The sequence below is a fragment of the Megascapheus bottae genome, chromosome 2 (assembly GCF_031878675.1).
Source record: "Megascapheus bottae isolate mThoBot1 chromosome 2, mThoBot2.hap1, whole genome shotgun sequence".
Taxonomy (NCBI): Eukaryota; Metazoa; Chordata; class Mammalia; order Rodentia; family Geomyidae; genus Megascapheus; species Megascapheus bottae.
The window spans coordinates 74,972,500-74,985,942 of NC_143510.1; the positions used below are offsets into that span (position 1 = coordinate 74,972,500).

The window sequence follows — 13,443 nt, forward strand, 5'->3', positions numbered from 1 at the left end:
CCTCCCACTTTCAATCCCTAAATTCACATGCTCTTCTTTACTCAGTGATCCTCTCACTTCTCATACAGTAGGCATCAGGGATGAAACTCTTTAATTTATCCTCATAGTGTTTCATCAGAACGGCAGTGATCAATTTGTCTAGTGGGAATTCTGATTCACCATTGTGTCCTGATTCACCATTGTGTCCTTACCGCTATTCAGTGTTTGCATCATTTCAAGACAGTAACAGTGGAGTGTAAACTTCTGAAGTATTGTTCATATCCTTTTAGTGACTAGTGAATAATTTTGAATAATTTTCTGCATATGAAGAGGCAATTGACATGTGTTAGGTTTGAATTTCTTGCAAGATTTAGAATTACCCCAAAATGATTGTGAGGAAATGAAAATCTTAGATGAAAATCTTAGATGAATGGGCTTAATACACAGACATTTGAGGGAGGATAGTGTTTATGGGTTATGACTTAGGATTGGTCTGCATGAAGAAGAGAATATTGGTTTTTCTCTACATATACACTAGAATAGTCATATGGGTAGCAAATTTGGCTAGTCTATTTTGATGTGTCAGCTGTATGTGTCTTACAAAAAGTAAAGCATTTTTAGTGTACCACTGGTTACTTGTTGCTGTAACTTGTAATGGGCGATGTACTTTTTCCACAGTATTTGAGGTTGTTTCTTCCTTTGTGCATCTTGCTGGCCATTAAAGTGCTGTTGCACTTACCCAGGTAAGATAATGCCATCGGTCTTCTCTTCAAGTAATAAATACTAAGTGGTAGTTCAAACTAAGTATGATGTGTTCAAAGATGTAATTTTGGAGAAGAAACCTTCAAATTCTTCATGTGGGAGCATTCTGGAAAGGTACTACAATTAGAATGTTTTAGTCAATGCTCAGGAAGAAATATTTTACCACAGATAACCATTTAGATAGTATCAAAAAATAGCTCACACAGGCACACATGCACATAATTTTTGTTTTAATCTCCTTTATAGAAAAGACAGATTAAGGAGCATGTTATTCAACCCCCAAAAGGTAACTACTCATTGATTTAAAAAAAAATCCACTCCGCAAAAACTATAGAGTTCCTCTGAAAGCATGCAAGGATTAAATGCAAGAACAAGGCTTCAAAACCTTAGCCATGTTCTGTGATCTGCAGTTACCTTGGAGCTGACTTCTGACCATGGGGACTCCTCTCCATGATGGATTATGGATTGTTGAGGCCATGGCAGATAACCAGTTCCACAGAAGCAACTTCATGTTCTTCTGAGGAAGATCCATAGCACTGTGGAACAAGGAATATAGATGAGCATTGTCATAAGACACTGCAGATGGGGTAACCATACACAACCCTTAAAAATGAACACTGTGTCAGATGCCTAATATCTCGGGTCAAAGCCAGCCTGGGCAACAATGCAGATGGGGTAACCAAATACAACCCTTAAAAATGAACACTTTATCATGTGCCTGACAGGTCAAAGCCGGCCTGGGCGGCCTGGGAGACTCATCGACAACATCAACAACAAAAGCCCAAAATGAAGCTGTGGCTAAAATGAAAGCTAGCTGCATCCTCGAGCATAGGAGTTTGAGGCCCTCAGTTTGAGCCTCTTTTGACTGTAGGAAATCTACAACCAAAAAAAGTCTAGAAATCTACAACCAAAAAAAGTCTAGAAAAATTGTTTTAAAATACCATTAGAAGAGTAGTTGGGAAGACAGTCAATTGCTACTGCTTGTGCTTAAGAATGTTTATCAAATTGATTTGAAGCTCGGTAGATAAGCTAATTTGTATTCCTTTCAGCATGAGTTTTAAAGAATCTCAATTGTCTAGAAAGAAAAACGAAAACATTCAAACTACAGTAATAAAATATTTGGCCTTTAATTATTTCCAATAAAGTTGTATCTGAAGGCTTCCCCACCCCCACCCACAGTCATACACATCCACACCAACTTTTAAATATTTTATAATGGCCAAAGAAGAAGGGTTCACATAGACATGTTTTATTAATGGGACTCACTTCTGAATTTGTTTTTTTTTTAAGTTGCCAATCCATTTTAGCCTCAAAATCAGTTCCATCCCATTCTTTAATTCCCATGCAGATGTTTAATCGTTAATGTCCTGTAGCATAAACAGCGCTTCCTGTGGCACTTTGGGAATGATTTGCTCTGAGTTTAAATAAGAGTAGTTTATAAAGTCATCTCGCTCTTCTTCCGCCCCTACTAGGATTGATAAAGGCATCTCCAGAGGCAAGTGATTATCTTCCTCTCTCTGCTCTTCCTCCTCCAGCCCCTCCTCTTCCAACCCTTCCTCCTCCACTTCCTCCTCTTCCTCTTCTCCCTGCTCAGTCTCTTGGACCTCTTCCTCCTCCATCTCTTCCTCCTCCTCTGTCTCCGACTCTGACTCTCCGCTGGCTTCTTCCTCCTCCCCTTCCTCCTCGCTCACCTCGCTCTCCTCCTCTTCCTCCTCCTTTCCATCACACCCTGCCTGCTCACACTCATCATTGTTCTCCTCTTTCTCTTCCTCCATCAGTGGCAGGAAGGGAGACTCGTTCTCCTCCACGGGGACGGGACTCAAGGCTAGAGACGGATCCTGCAGTAAGCTATAGAGACTCTCTTCCTCGCCGCCGGTAAGGGGCACGTAGTTACCTAGCGGGGAGCCGGGTGGGGAAGGCAGCTCCCCGGCCTGCTGGGCCTGCTGCGCCCGCAGCGCCTCCTGCTGGTGCTCCAGCTTCTCCTGCTCGCGCATGTCCTCGTAGACCTGGTTCATGATGAACTGCGTGGTGTTCCGGGGCGCCCTCATGCCGGGCGCCCGCCACCCGTACAGGTTGACGGGCCTCAGCAGCTGGCTCAGGTCCACCTGCTGGCTGCTGCGGGGACACGCCCGGCCCTGATGGTGTCGACGCAGGCCGCCGCCGCCGCCGCCACCTCCTCCTCCTCCGCCGCCACCGCCTCCTCCGCCACGACCCCGGTGACCCCAGCGCTTCTTCCGGCCGCCGGGAGGTCGCATCCAGCCCGGGTTCCAGGGCTCGCGCCAGCAGGAGCAACAGCAGAGGCAGAGAGGGTGCAGGCCGTACACGCGGATCATCTGCACCGGGCAGAGCGGGTTCCGGAACCCCGCCAGGGGCGGATGCCAGGGGCCCCCGCAGCGCTGCTCCCAGTCGGAGCACACGGCCCAGTAGGGCTGCTGCTGCCCCCCGGGGGGCGGGAACCAGGGATCCGACGAGGCGGCCGCGCAGTGCGGAGGAGCTGGCGGCGGCGGCTTGGGCTGCTTCCTGGCCGGCTCGAAGTCAGGCTTGGGGCCATAGCGGTAGCGCCGCTTGTAGAGGGGAGCGCCTCTGCGTCTCGGGTGGTAGGATGACCAGGAGGAGCGCAGGGGGACGGAGGAGGACGACGACCAGCCGCCGCCCAGGTTCAGGGGGTCCTCCTTCTTGTGGAGGGTCTGGGTCATGGTTCCGGGAGCCTTCCTTTCCCTCCCACCCCCTGGTCTCGAAGCTGGTCCTCGAGTCCCACCGGATCCCAGCGCCTCCACGTGCCTGTCGCCCTGCTGGGATTCACGCCTCTTCTTTCCACGAGGACCCTTCTGTCTGTCTGTCTGTCTCTCCTCCACTCACTCTGGCTCTTCCCGCGGAACCGCTTTCTCCTTCGCACCCGAGGAGGGAGAAGGAAGGGGGGTTCTGTCTTGCCCAGGTGGGTTGGGTTGGGTAAGGATGGTGGAGGCGGGAGGAAGGTGTTGGTGGGCGACACGCAGCGAGAGAGAGCCTCTCCCGGGCCCCACGCACCCCCGGCCTCGGCGGCGGTGCGGGCTGGGGACTGGGGGAGGCGGGGGGGTTGCGCGCGGTTACCTTGCTACTCCCTCTCAACCCAGGTGCTTCACCGTTGCCGTCCTGGCCGGACTGAGTGGGCACCCGCCCGGGGCAGCCTTTAAATACCGGCTGGGGGGCCCCCACGTGACCACTGCGTCCTGGGTTGCCCGGGACGACAGCCAATCAGAGTCGAGATGGCCGGGCCTCGGTGTTCCGGCCTCAACTAGGTGTCCAGTGAACATTCTCAGGGGGCTTGTGACGTGGTCTTGGACGGGTGGGGCGGGAAGAGGGGGGCCGGGGCTGGGATGTGGAGGTGGGGGGGGTACGTTGTCCAATCCCGGGCAACGTGGGAGCCTCTGGAGGCCGGGGGGGGAGGGGCGGCCAGAATGCAGAGGCCTTCGGTTGAGGCCCCGTGGAGTGGGAGACTGACCTGTACCCACCCCCCCATCCCGGCTTCCATGCGGGGAACAGGAGTTAAAGCACACCCCGCGGATGCAGGAGCACTGGGCCTCGGCCTTCTGACCCCTGTCCCGGTCCCTCGGCGGCGCCTCCTGCAAGAAACACCATCACACTTGGTGCACAGGCCTTTCTGCCCGCGCGAGTAGACTGGGGGTGAGGAGGGCCTCCCTCTCCCCCGTCCATCCTGGAAGCCTCCTGGGGGGGTGGTCTTCACCCTGGTGGTCTCATGGAGTAGGCCAGGATGAACTGCTGACCCTTCAGCCTCAGTCAGTACCGAGCTCTTCAGGATTCTCTGTATCACCACCACCACCATCACCACCCTCGCCTTGGGCACAACGTGTGTGCCACATGCACATGGAAATCCTGCTCGGTCCATCACCGAGTTCCATCGGTTAAAGGAAGGTTTGCTGCCGAGGGAGAAAACCGTGGCTTGCTTCGTGGCCTTGGGCTTTTCCCTGTGTCCTCCACAGACCGTACAGGATCCACATAGGAACCTTCCTAATAGGGTGGTTAAGAGTATGGAGTCTATAACTTTCATCTCCAGCCTGCCACCTCCGTGAGCCTTAGGTCTCTTATCCGTATGATCATTGTGCTTGTTCTATAGCAACACCACACAGGGTTGTGAGAGAATTAGGTTCCTCCATTAAAGTACTTAGCACCAATACCCCCTACATAGCGGTAACCCATCCTTATCGTCTTAAAAAGTAGTCTAGAGCTCTTACCGGGACGGTACACAGTATAAGCACACACCTAACCTTGTGCCTGATGCAACAATAGGCATTTTCCCACCCCCGTGTCCTGTGTCCTGTTCTTGTCTCACTTTGTGGAAGACTCAACCAAGTGATACAGGGCTTGGAGCTAAAGGAACAATTCTGAGGTAGATTCCGCCGTTACTTCCCTGCGGAGAGGGGCAATTGTGCAAAGTCGAACAGGGAGAGTGAATCCCTTAAATGACAGAAGAGCCACACACGCGGGAAAGCAGTGACGTTTGTGAAGGTCATTTATTCGTTTCTGTCTGAAAATTGAGACCAGCACAGGGCTTCCTGGCTCAGGACTCCAGCAATCGCCTTGGGACTTGTCCATTCCACTGGCTTCAAGTTTACTGCACTTGTGGTTTGCTGAAGACTCGAAGCACAGAAGGCTGACGTACTTAGGCCCCCGTGTAACCACCTAAATACAGTTAGTCTAACCTTGTTCTGCTTAACTCAGAATGGCCTGGTGATAGCCTTGATCTGTCTCTCGAAAGACATGTTGATCATCCACTATGGACTTAAATTGAGAGTTTTAAAGTTGACCATGCTAGTTTAGATTCTGTACTTTGGTTTTTTTTTTATTTTACAGATAATGATGGATTCATTTTATATGTGACATTTTTGATCACATGTCTTGTATAAAAACAGTTTTTTTTTTTTTGCCAGTCCTGGGCTTGAGCTCAGGGCCTGAGCACTGTCCTTGGACTTTCTCAAGGCTAGAGCTCTACCACTTGAGCCTCAGCACCACTTCCAGCTTTTTCTATATATGTGGTACCAAGGAATCGAACCCGGGTCTTTGTGCATGCTAGGCAAGCACTTTAACCACTAGGCCAAACTCCTGGCCCTAAAAACAGTTTTCATTTAACTTGTCTATGCTCTGTTAAAGTCTTTGCCTCAGTATTTTCTCATTTTTTTTATTGAAGTAATGTATAGAAGGGTTACAGTTATATTCACCAAATAGTACATACATTACTTCTCACACATTGATAGTCATGTTTTTGTCCCCATTTCCCTCCCATCTTCTAATCTTTTCCCCCACTCCCTTTCCCATTTCAAATACGCAAACATATATAAAAGGACAAGAGAAATAGCATAGTACATTAAGAACGACAATCACCCAAGATAAAGCTCTTGTTTCCATATCCTACAGATCCTTTCATTTAGTCTCATCCTATATGACCAGGTTTGAGCTATTGTAATCTGCTTGAGAGTCCTAGATGTGTACTAATGAGGGAAACGATTGGGTCTGGCTTTCTTCACTAAATATGATTTTTTTCCAAGTCTTTCCATTTTCTTATGAATGGGGTGATGTCATTCTTTCTGATGGCAGCATAGAATTCCATTGTGTATAAGTGCCACATCTGCTTGGTCCATTCATCTACTGAGGGGCATCTGGGTTGGTTCCCTATCTTTGCTATGGTAAATAGTGCTGCAGTGAACATCATTGTGCTAGTAGCTTTAGTATGTCCTTGTTTCTGGACATTTGGGTAAATGCCAAGGAGTGGAATTGCTGGGTCAAAGGGGAGCTCTATGTTTAGTCTTGAGGAATCGCCATACTGCTTTCCATAGTGTTTGAATGAGTTTATACTTCCACCAACAGTGTAGTAGTGATCCCTCCTGGCCACATCCCCACCAGCATCTGTTACTAGATTTCTTGATCATGGCCATTCTAACTGGAGTGAGGTGGAATCTCAAAGTCATTTTGATTTGCATTTTGTTTAAGGCCAGAGATGTTGAGCATTTCTTCATGTGTCTTGTTTCCTCTTCAGAGAAGTCTCTCTTTAAGTCTTTGGCCCATCTTTTAATGGGATAGTTGATTCTTTGAAGATTTGTTTTGGAGAGATTCAATTTGTTTAGCTGTAGATATATTTCAGATATGAGGCCTTTGTCTGTTGTATGGTTAGTGAAGATCTTCCCTCCCACTCTATGGGCTTTCTGTATAACTTGTTAGTTATGTCCTTTGCCATACATAAGCTCTGCAGTTTAATGCAATTCCATTTGTCCAAACTTAATTTGTTGTGTTTCTGGGTCTTTATTAAGAAAGTTTCAACCTGTGCCAAGAAGACCTAGTGTATCTCCTATTCCTTCTTGTAAAGTTTTCAGGGTATCTACTTTTACCTCAAGGTCTTTGATCCATTTCGAGTTAATCCTGGTGCAGGGTGACATAGAAGGATCCAACTTTAGTTTTCTACAGGTGCTTAACCAGTTCTGCCAGCCTTCCATTCTATTTTTTTTTAGCTCCCTTATCAAAGATAAGGTGGTTATATGTCTGTGGGTTGATTTCTGGGTCTTTAGTTCTATTCCATTGGTCCTCAGGCCTGTTCTTGTGCCAGTACCAATCTGCTTTGGTCACTATAGATCTGTAATAGAGTCTAAAGTTTGGTATTGATATTCCTCCTGCACTGTTCTTTCTGCTAAGAATTGTTTTTGCTACACAGAGTCTTTTATTATTCCATATGAAATTTTTGATTGCTTCTTCTGTTTCCTTAAAGAATGACATTAGGATATTGATGTATATTGCATTGAATTTGTAGATAGCTCCATCAAGTTTGCTGTTTTCACAATGTTAATTCTTCCAGTCCAGGAGCATGGGAGATTTTTCCACTTCCTCAGTTCTGCTTTAATTTCCTTTTTCAGGTTTTTAAAGTTTTCATCATAAAGTTCCTTTACATTCTTAGTTAATTCCTAAGTACTTTATTTTCTTGGTGCTTCAGTATTTTCTTGTCATATTCTCAGGCACCAAATTGTCATTTTTTTCCTAAGATTGGGACTATAATGCAAAATTTAATAGTATGCCAGTAAACTACCCAAGACAATTATGCTAATGCATTAAACATAATAGAAAAATAATTTAGGAATTAAAAGAACATTTTAATTTGGTCTTCATGATTTAAATACTGCAAAATGAAATATTCTGATTAAATTTTAAGAGCCATTTATTTTCTGAAAAATCCCAGTAGTAGGGATTCAAGAATAGCTTCACTTACCCTTTTGCTCATACTAGAGAAAAACCTTAATTTTAAGCTTTAAATGACATGCTTGGTATTTTGAAATTCTAATAAACATGCTAGGATGACACTGGTTGTACTTTCAATTGTGTACAGTATTTTTAAAACTTGAAAACATTATGGTGTCAACATTAAAGTTTTAACACTTGGTGGCAGTAATAGCCCATTTCAATCAGCACGAGTCTTCAAAACAATGAGAAGCAAACTCCTTTTTATGTTTTATCACAGTCCATCTTAAACAGGTTTAGATTAACAATATTAGATCTCATTTATTCTAATACAGCGGAATCAGATATATCTAAGAGATTTGAAGATTTCATATTTGGCTTTCTAAAAACAAACCTCAGCTGCTTAATTTGATAAAATGTCTCAGGGAGAAGTTGTCTAAGCCTGATATACTGGGCCAGAAAAATGAAATTGAATAAATTTCATTCATCTCTTTTGGCACAACCAATTCTGTGCTATGAGCTACAAATGTACCTAAATAATTGGAACACATGCTCTTCCAAAAACCTTATCTTTTTCCATAGCAAAGGGCTGCACATGTATTTAAAGCCCAAAAGATCATTTCCATCTTGTGCTCACTAAGCCTAAATGCTAGGTAGTAAGTTTTCAGATGTGAGTGACAGTCATTCATTATTTTCCCTTAATAATTTGGGAAGTGATCTATACACCAGAAAATACCATTGAGATATTTTTCTATTTTGTAGCTTCGAATAATCTCAATACATCGGGAAGAGATTTAAAGATAAGAATGCCAGTTTTACATTTCCAGTAGCTCTATGTGGGGATATGATTTGCTATCACCTTCCGAAAATGTTATCAATCCTATAGCTATTCAGGATTTTCATAGAATGAAAACCACACATAGTTATTTGAAACATGGGATTACTCAATAATCCAAACAGTAGATTCTGGCCTAGATATGTTGGCTTACAAATGAAGTTTAAGGAATACAGTATTCTTTTATAGGAGAATTGAGTGCATTCTTTTTTTTTTCTTGGCAAATGACCTGTAATAGTTACAGAAAAATAAATATGTAGCAACTTAGCAATTTAATAACAAAAGAAATTGGATTATTTATATTGTGTTCAATTTGGGATCAGCTTTAGAATCAGAACTGTAATTTAAGAGTAGGAGGTCATTTAAATGTGCTACAGTTTGAAGGACTGCTGAGGTATTACTATCACAATTCCATGAAAGAGCAGACACTTTGCCTCTCCACATTTCATGGCAGAGGACTTCTACCAAATAGCCTGTTGAGTTGGCTGCCATGGGATTGAAGATTTAGCTCACTGGAAGAGCACTTGCCTGGCCATGTACAAGGCTGAGTTCAGTCCTCAGCTCTCAGGGGAAAAAAGAAGCAACAAGCAAAGCAACTGAGTAAGCAAATATATTTATTCAATTGTTAATTAGCATTTCAGATTTGCATAGTAGTGCCTTTTTCATTCAATATTTTATTTTTCTTGTTTTTATCTAAACATCTCCCCTTGTTTTGTAATAATGATACTCCGAGAAGGGTATAAGGACAAAAAGACATTGCATGACATTTGTGGGGGCATATGCTATCAATATTTTGCTAGGCTGAGCTCTATTATGAATTTCATGATACTGTTCATCCACAAAGTAAAAACAATCAAATAAGATTATATTAGATTAAATTACTTCACATTTTAACAAAGTTTTGTCTCTACTGTGTTTAATGAGCTTTCCCTTGTCCCAAAAAAACCCTAAGGCAAAGATATCATTGGGATATTTTTCTGTGTGGTAGCTTCAATCTCAATGCATTGGTAAAGAGTATTTCTAGCATTTGTCTCCAGAAATGTTTCTCGATTGTGACTTGAATGAAAATCATAGATCATTTGATAGTCATCACTACATACAGGAAAAACCATGATGAGCTGTACACCCTGGGACAAGCCTAGAATCCCAGTACTAGGGGAGGTGAGAACGCTGTGAGACCCTGCCTTAAAACATGATAATCTTAGCAACCCTGTACATTCTGTGCACTGTGATCACAGGCTGAATCAGGAAGACTGCTGGTGCCTCTGTGATATTTGAGCATACCAGTGCAGTGGGATGAAAAGATTCAGGAGTGAGCCTGTGACAGCACACGTAATTTAAGCTCCAACCTTTGATCTATGGCTTGGGATGGGTTTTTTTTCTTCTTCTCAGTTCTTAGGTTGTTGTGAAGTAACAAATACAGAATGTCTGACACATTGTTTGATATAATAGTGTATAATTAGCAAGTTTAATACTAGAAATGGAAGCATTGGGGGGTAGGGAAAAGGGAGGACATAAATGGAAAGGGTGAGCGTGAGCCAATATAGTCATTATATTCAATAGACATGTAAAAATTGGGTTACCTAAGTTTAGGGTAGGAGTGGAAGGCAGAAGGATGGGGAGAATGATACAAGTAATGTTGATTGAGATGCTTTGTAGTCATGACCTGATTTATGGAATTGAAATATCTTACACCTACCTTAATATTTACAAAAGAAGAAGAAGGAGGAGGAGGAGGAGGAGGAGGAGGAGGAGGAGGAGGAGGAGGAGGAGGAGGAGGAGGAGGAGGAAAACAAAAAGAATGAGAAGAAGGAGAAGAAGTTTCAAGAGAGCATTTACCATCCTTTAAAGTTAAACTCTAGGCCTAAAAGTAATTTTATGACATTATCTACTAAAATCATGCTTATGGTCTCTTTTATTTTATCTATATCTATTTTCTTCTAAGTTGAACATTTTAGATCATATATTACAAAGTCATCATAGCTCTGTGAATACTCTAGAGCTACTAATAGGTTAATCTTTTACTTTCATTAAAATAGATATATGGTAAGATCTGCCAGATGATTTTTCTCTGGCCCATATTACTTTTCATCATATTTCCCAAAATGTCCAACCTCAAAGAATACTTCAGTATATTTTTGGATAGAAGTATATCTGTATGTTAAAAATAGCTGATTTTTTTCTAAAGATTATTGCTGTTCTTTTTCTTATAACATAACAAATGAATTGAAACCGAAATGATTCAATGGCCTCAAAATGAGAGAAGTCAGTTTTATTATTTATGTTTCCTTGTTCATGTGGAAATGTGACCAAATATTCCATTATAAGTATAATAATAAAATGGCATCAGCATATATTTTATACGTTCTTAATTGGTTATTTGAAATTGGATAGGGAAGGGGGGAAATCAAGATGAGTGGAGGGAGGGGGGAGGGAAATGGGGACCATGACATGAAAAAGAGTATCAATGTTTATGAAGTAATGCACCTTCTATCTGGTGAATATAACCCCTCTATTAATTACAATAAAAATATATGGAAAGAAAAAAATGACATCAGCAAATACTCCTAGTGTTTTCTTATGTTTCCCACTACTACCATTTATTTCATTACATGGAGATTGAAGGGAAAAAAAAAAGGCTATTCTCTGTGGTTTAAGACTACTGTGATTTGGAGACTTTTAAAGACAGTTCTTTGAGATTTCTAGCTTCTGGTTATTCACAAATGATGTAGCTATTATTGTTGAATTTTTGCATTGTTGTTAAAGTCACAGGCAAACTGACTTTAAAATATGGCTGTGATCTAAGTGGGCCTGACTATTAAATGAGCACTTGAAAATCTACAGTTTGCTTTTTCTTCTTTTGGCAGTACTGTGGTTTGAACTCAAGGCTTCACACTTGCAAGGCTGGTGCTTGATCATTTTCTTTGCATAGCAGCAGAACAACAAATCAGAGAGAGGAGGAGCATTCATTGATGCTGAAGATGTTGCTGAAGATGCTGAAGATGGAAGGGCCCAAGTACAGAAGTTTGGTAGGGGAATTATAGATGTCCATAACTCACAGACTGCAGTAAGGGACCTCAAATCTACAACTACAAGAAACAACTCTTCCAGTTATCTAAATGTGTTGGAAGTAAGTGATTTCCCATTGTCTCTCAGGTAAGAGAAAAGCCATTAACAACTGGATCCAGTTGGATTACAACCCACTTAGCTTAGTCAGGTAAGTCATGTGGGTTTCTACTGTGTTGCAACTGAGAGATAATAAATGGTCACTGTCTAGGCTGATGATTTCATTGCAGTTTTTGTTAAGCCATAATAGAAAATTAATATAGGTATTTGAAGTTAGAACAAGATTTTACATTCAGTAATAAGATTTCATTTTCAGTCTTGTTCAAAATAATGTAGTTATAAGAAAGTATATCTGATAATGGCCATTCTAACTGGAGTGAGGTGGAATCTCAAAGTTGTTTTGATTTGCAAGAACTCTTAATAACAACAGATGCTGGCAGGGATGTGGACAGGAGGGATTGATATTACACTGTTGGTGGGAGTGTAAACTCATTCAGCCACTATGGAAAGCACTGTGGCAGTTCCTCAAAAGACTAAACATAGAGCTCCCCTATGAGCCAGCAATTCCACTTCTTGGCATTTACCCAGATGTTCAGAAACAAGGATGTACTAAATCCACTAGCACAATGATGTTCATTGCAGCACTATTTACCATAGCAAAGATATGGAACCAACCCAGATGCCCCTCAGTAGATGAATGGATCAAGAAGATGTGGCACTTATACACAATGGAATTCTATGCTGCCATCAGAAAGAATGACATCACCCCATTCATAAGAAAATGGAAAGACTTGGAAAAAAATCATATTTAGTGAAGTAAGCCAGATCCAAAGGAACATAGGCTCAATGGTTTCCCTCATTTGTAATAACTAGTGCACAGCTAAAAACCTGGGTACATAAGGTCATATAGGATGAGACTAAATGGAAGGATCACTAGGATATGGAAACAAGAGCTTTATCTGGAATGATTGTTGTTCTTAATGTACTATGTTATTTTCTTCTCTTTCTTTGCCCTTTGGTTAATCTCATATTGTTATTGTATCTGACTTTGTTACCTTGTATATGATACGTACATTTGTTTATTTGAAATAGACAAGGTGAGGGGAAAAACAAAATGATTGGGAGGAGGTGGGGAAGGGAAATATGGACAAAAACATGAGAAGGGGTATCAATGTGTGAGAAGTAATGCACCTACTACCTGGCAAGTGCAACTATAACCCGTCTATACATTACCCCGACAATAAAAAATTAAAAAAAATAATTTTATTGTTAGGGTGATCTACAGAGGGGTTACAGTTACCTACTTCTCTCCATTGTATCGTTGTGTTTTTTGTGTGCATTAAATATTCAAACATACACACAAAAAAAGAAAGTATATCTGAAACCCAGACAATAACTCAAGTTTTTAGTGTCATTGGCTCATAGTGCCTGATGTTTGGATGGTTATTTTATTTTGTGAGTATTCAGATTTTGATTAGTTTTCTTTCATGGGTTTCAAGCCAATCAACATATATACTTTATTATCAAAAATGTATTGGTGTGCATGTACTTAACTTAATTCAAGGATATATATCCATATATAT

The 13,443-nt window shown here is 42.3% G+C and overlaps 1 protein-coding gene across 1 annotated transcript; it reads right to left on the bottom strand.

The window, feature by feature from the left end:
- Positions 1–1,972: 1,972 nt before the first annotated feature.
- Ccer1 (coiled-coil glutamate rich protein 1) lies at positions 1,973–3,921 on the bottom strand. Its single transcript, XM_090328373.1, has 2 exons — positions 3,832–3,921; positions 1,973–3,629 (listed from the first exon to the last, which is right to left on the bottom strand). Exon 2 carries the CDS (start codon positions 3,435–3,437, stop codon positions 2,094–2,096), a length of 1,344 nt encoding a protein of 447 aa, XP_090184499.1. The 5' UTR covers positions 3,438–3,629; positions 3,832–3,921; the 3' UTR covers positions 1,973–2,093.
- Positions 3,922–13,443: the final 9,522 nt, after the last annotated feature.

Coding starts and splice junctions, on each gene's coding strand:
- Ccer1 (XM_090328373.1), bottom strand. CDS start 3,437: ATGACCCAGACCCTCCACAAGAAGGAGGACCCCCTGAACCTGGGCGGC.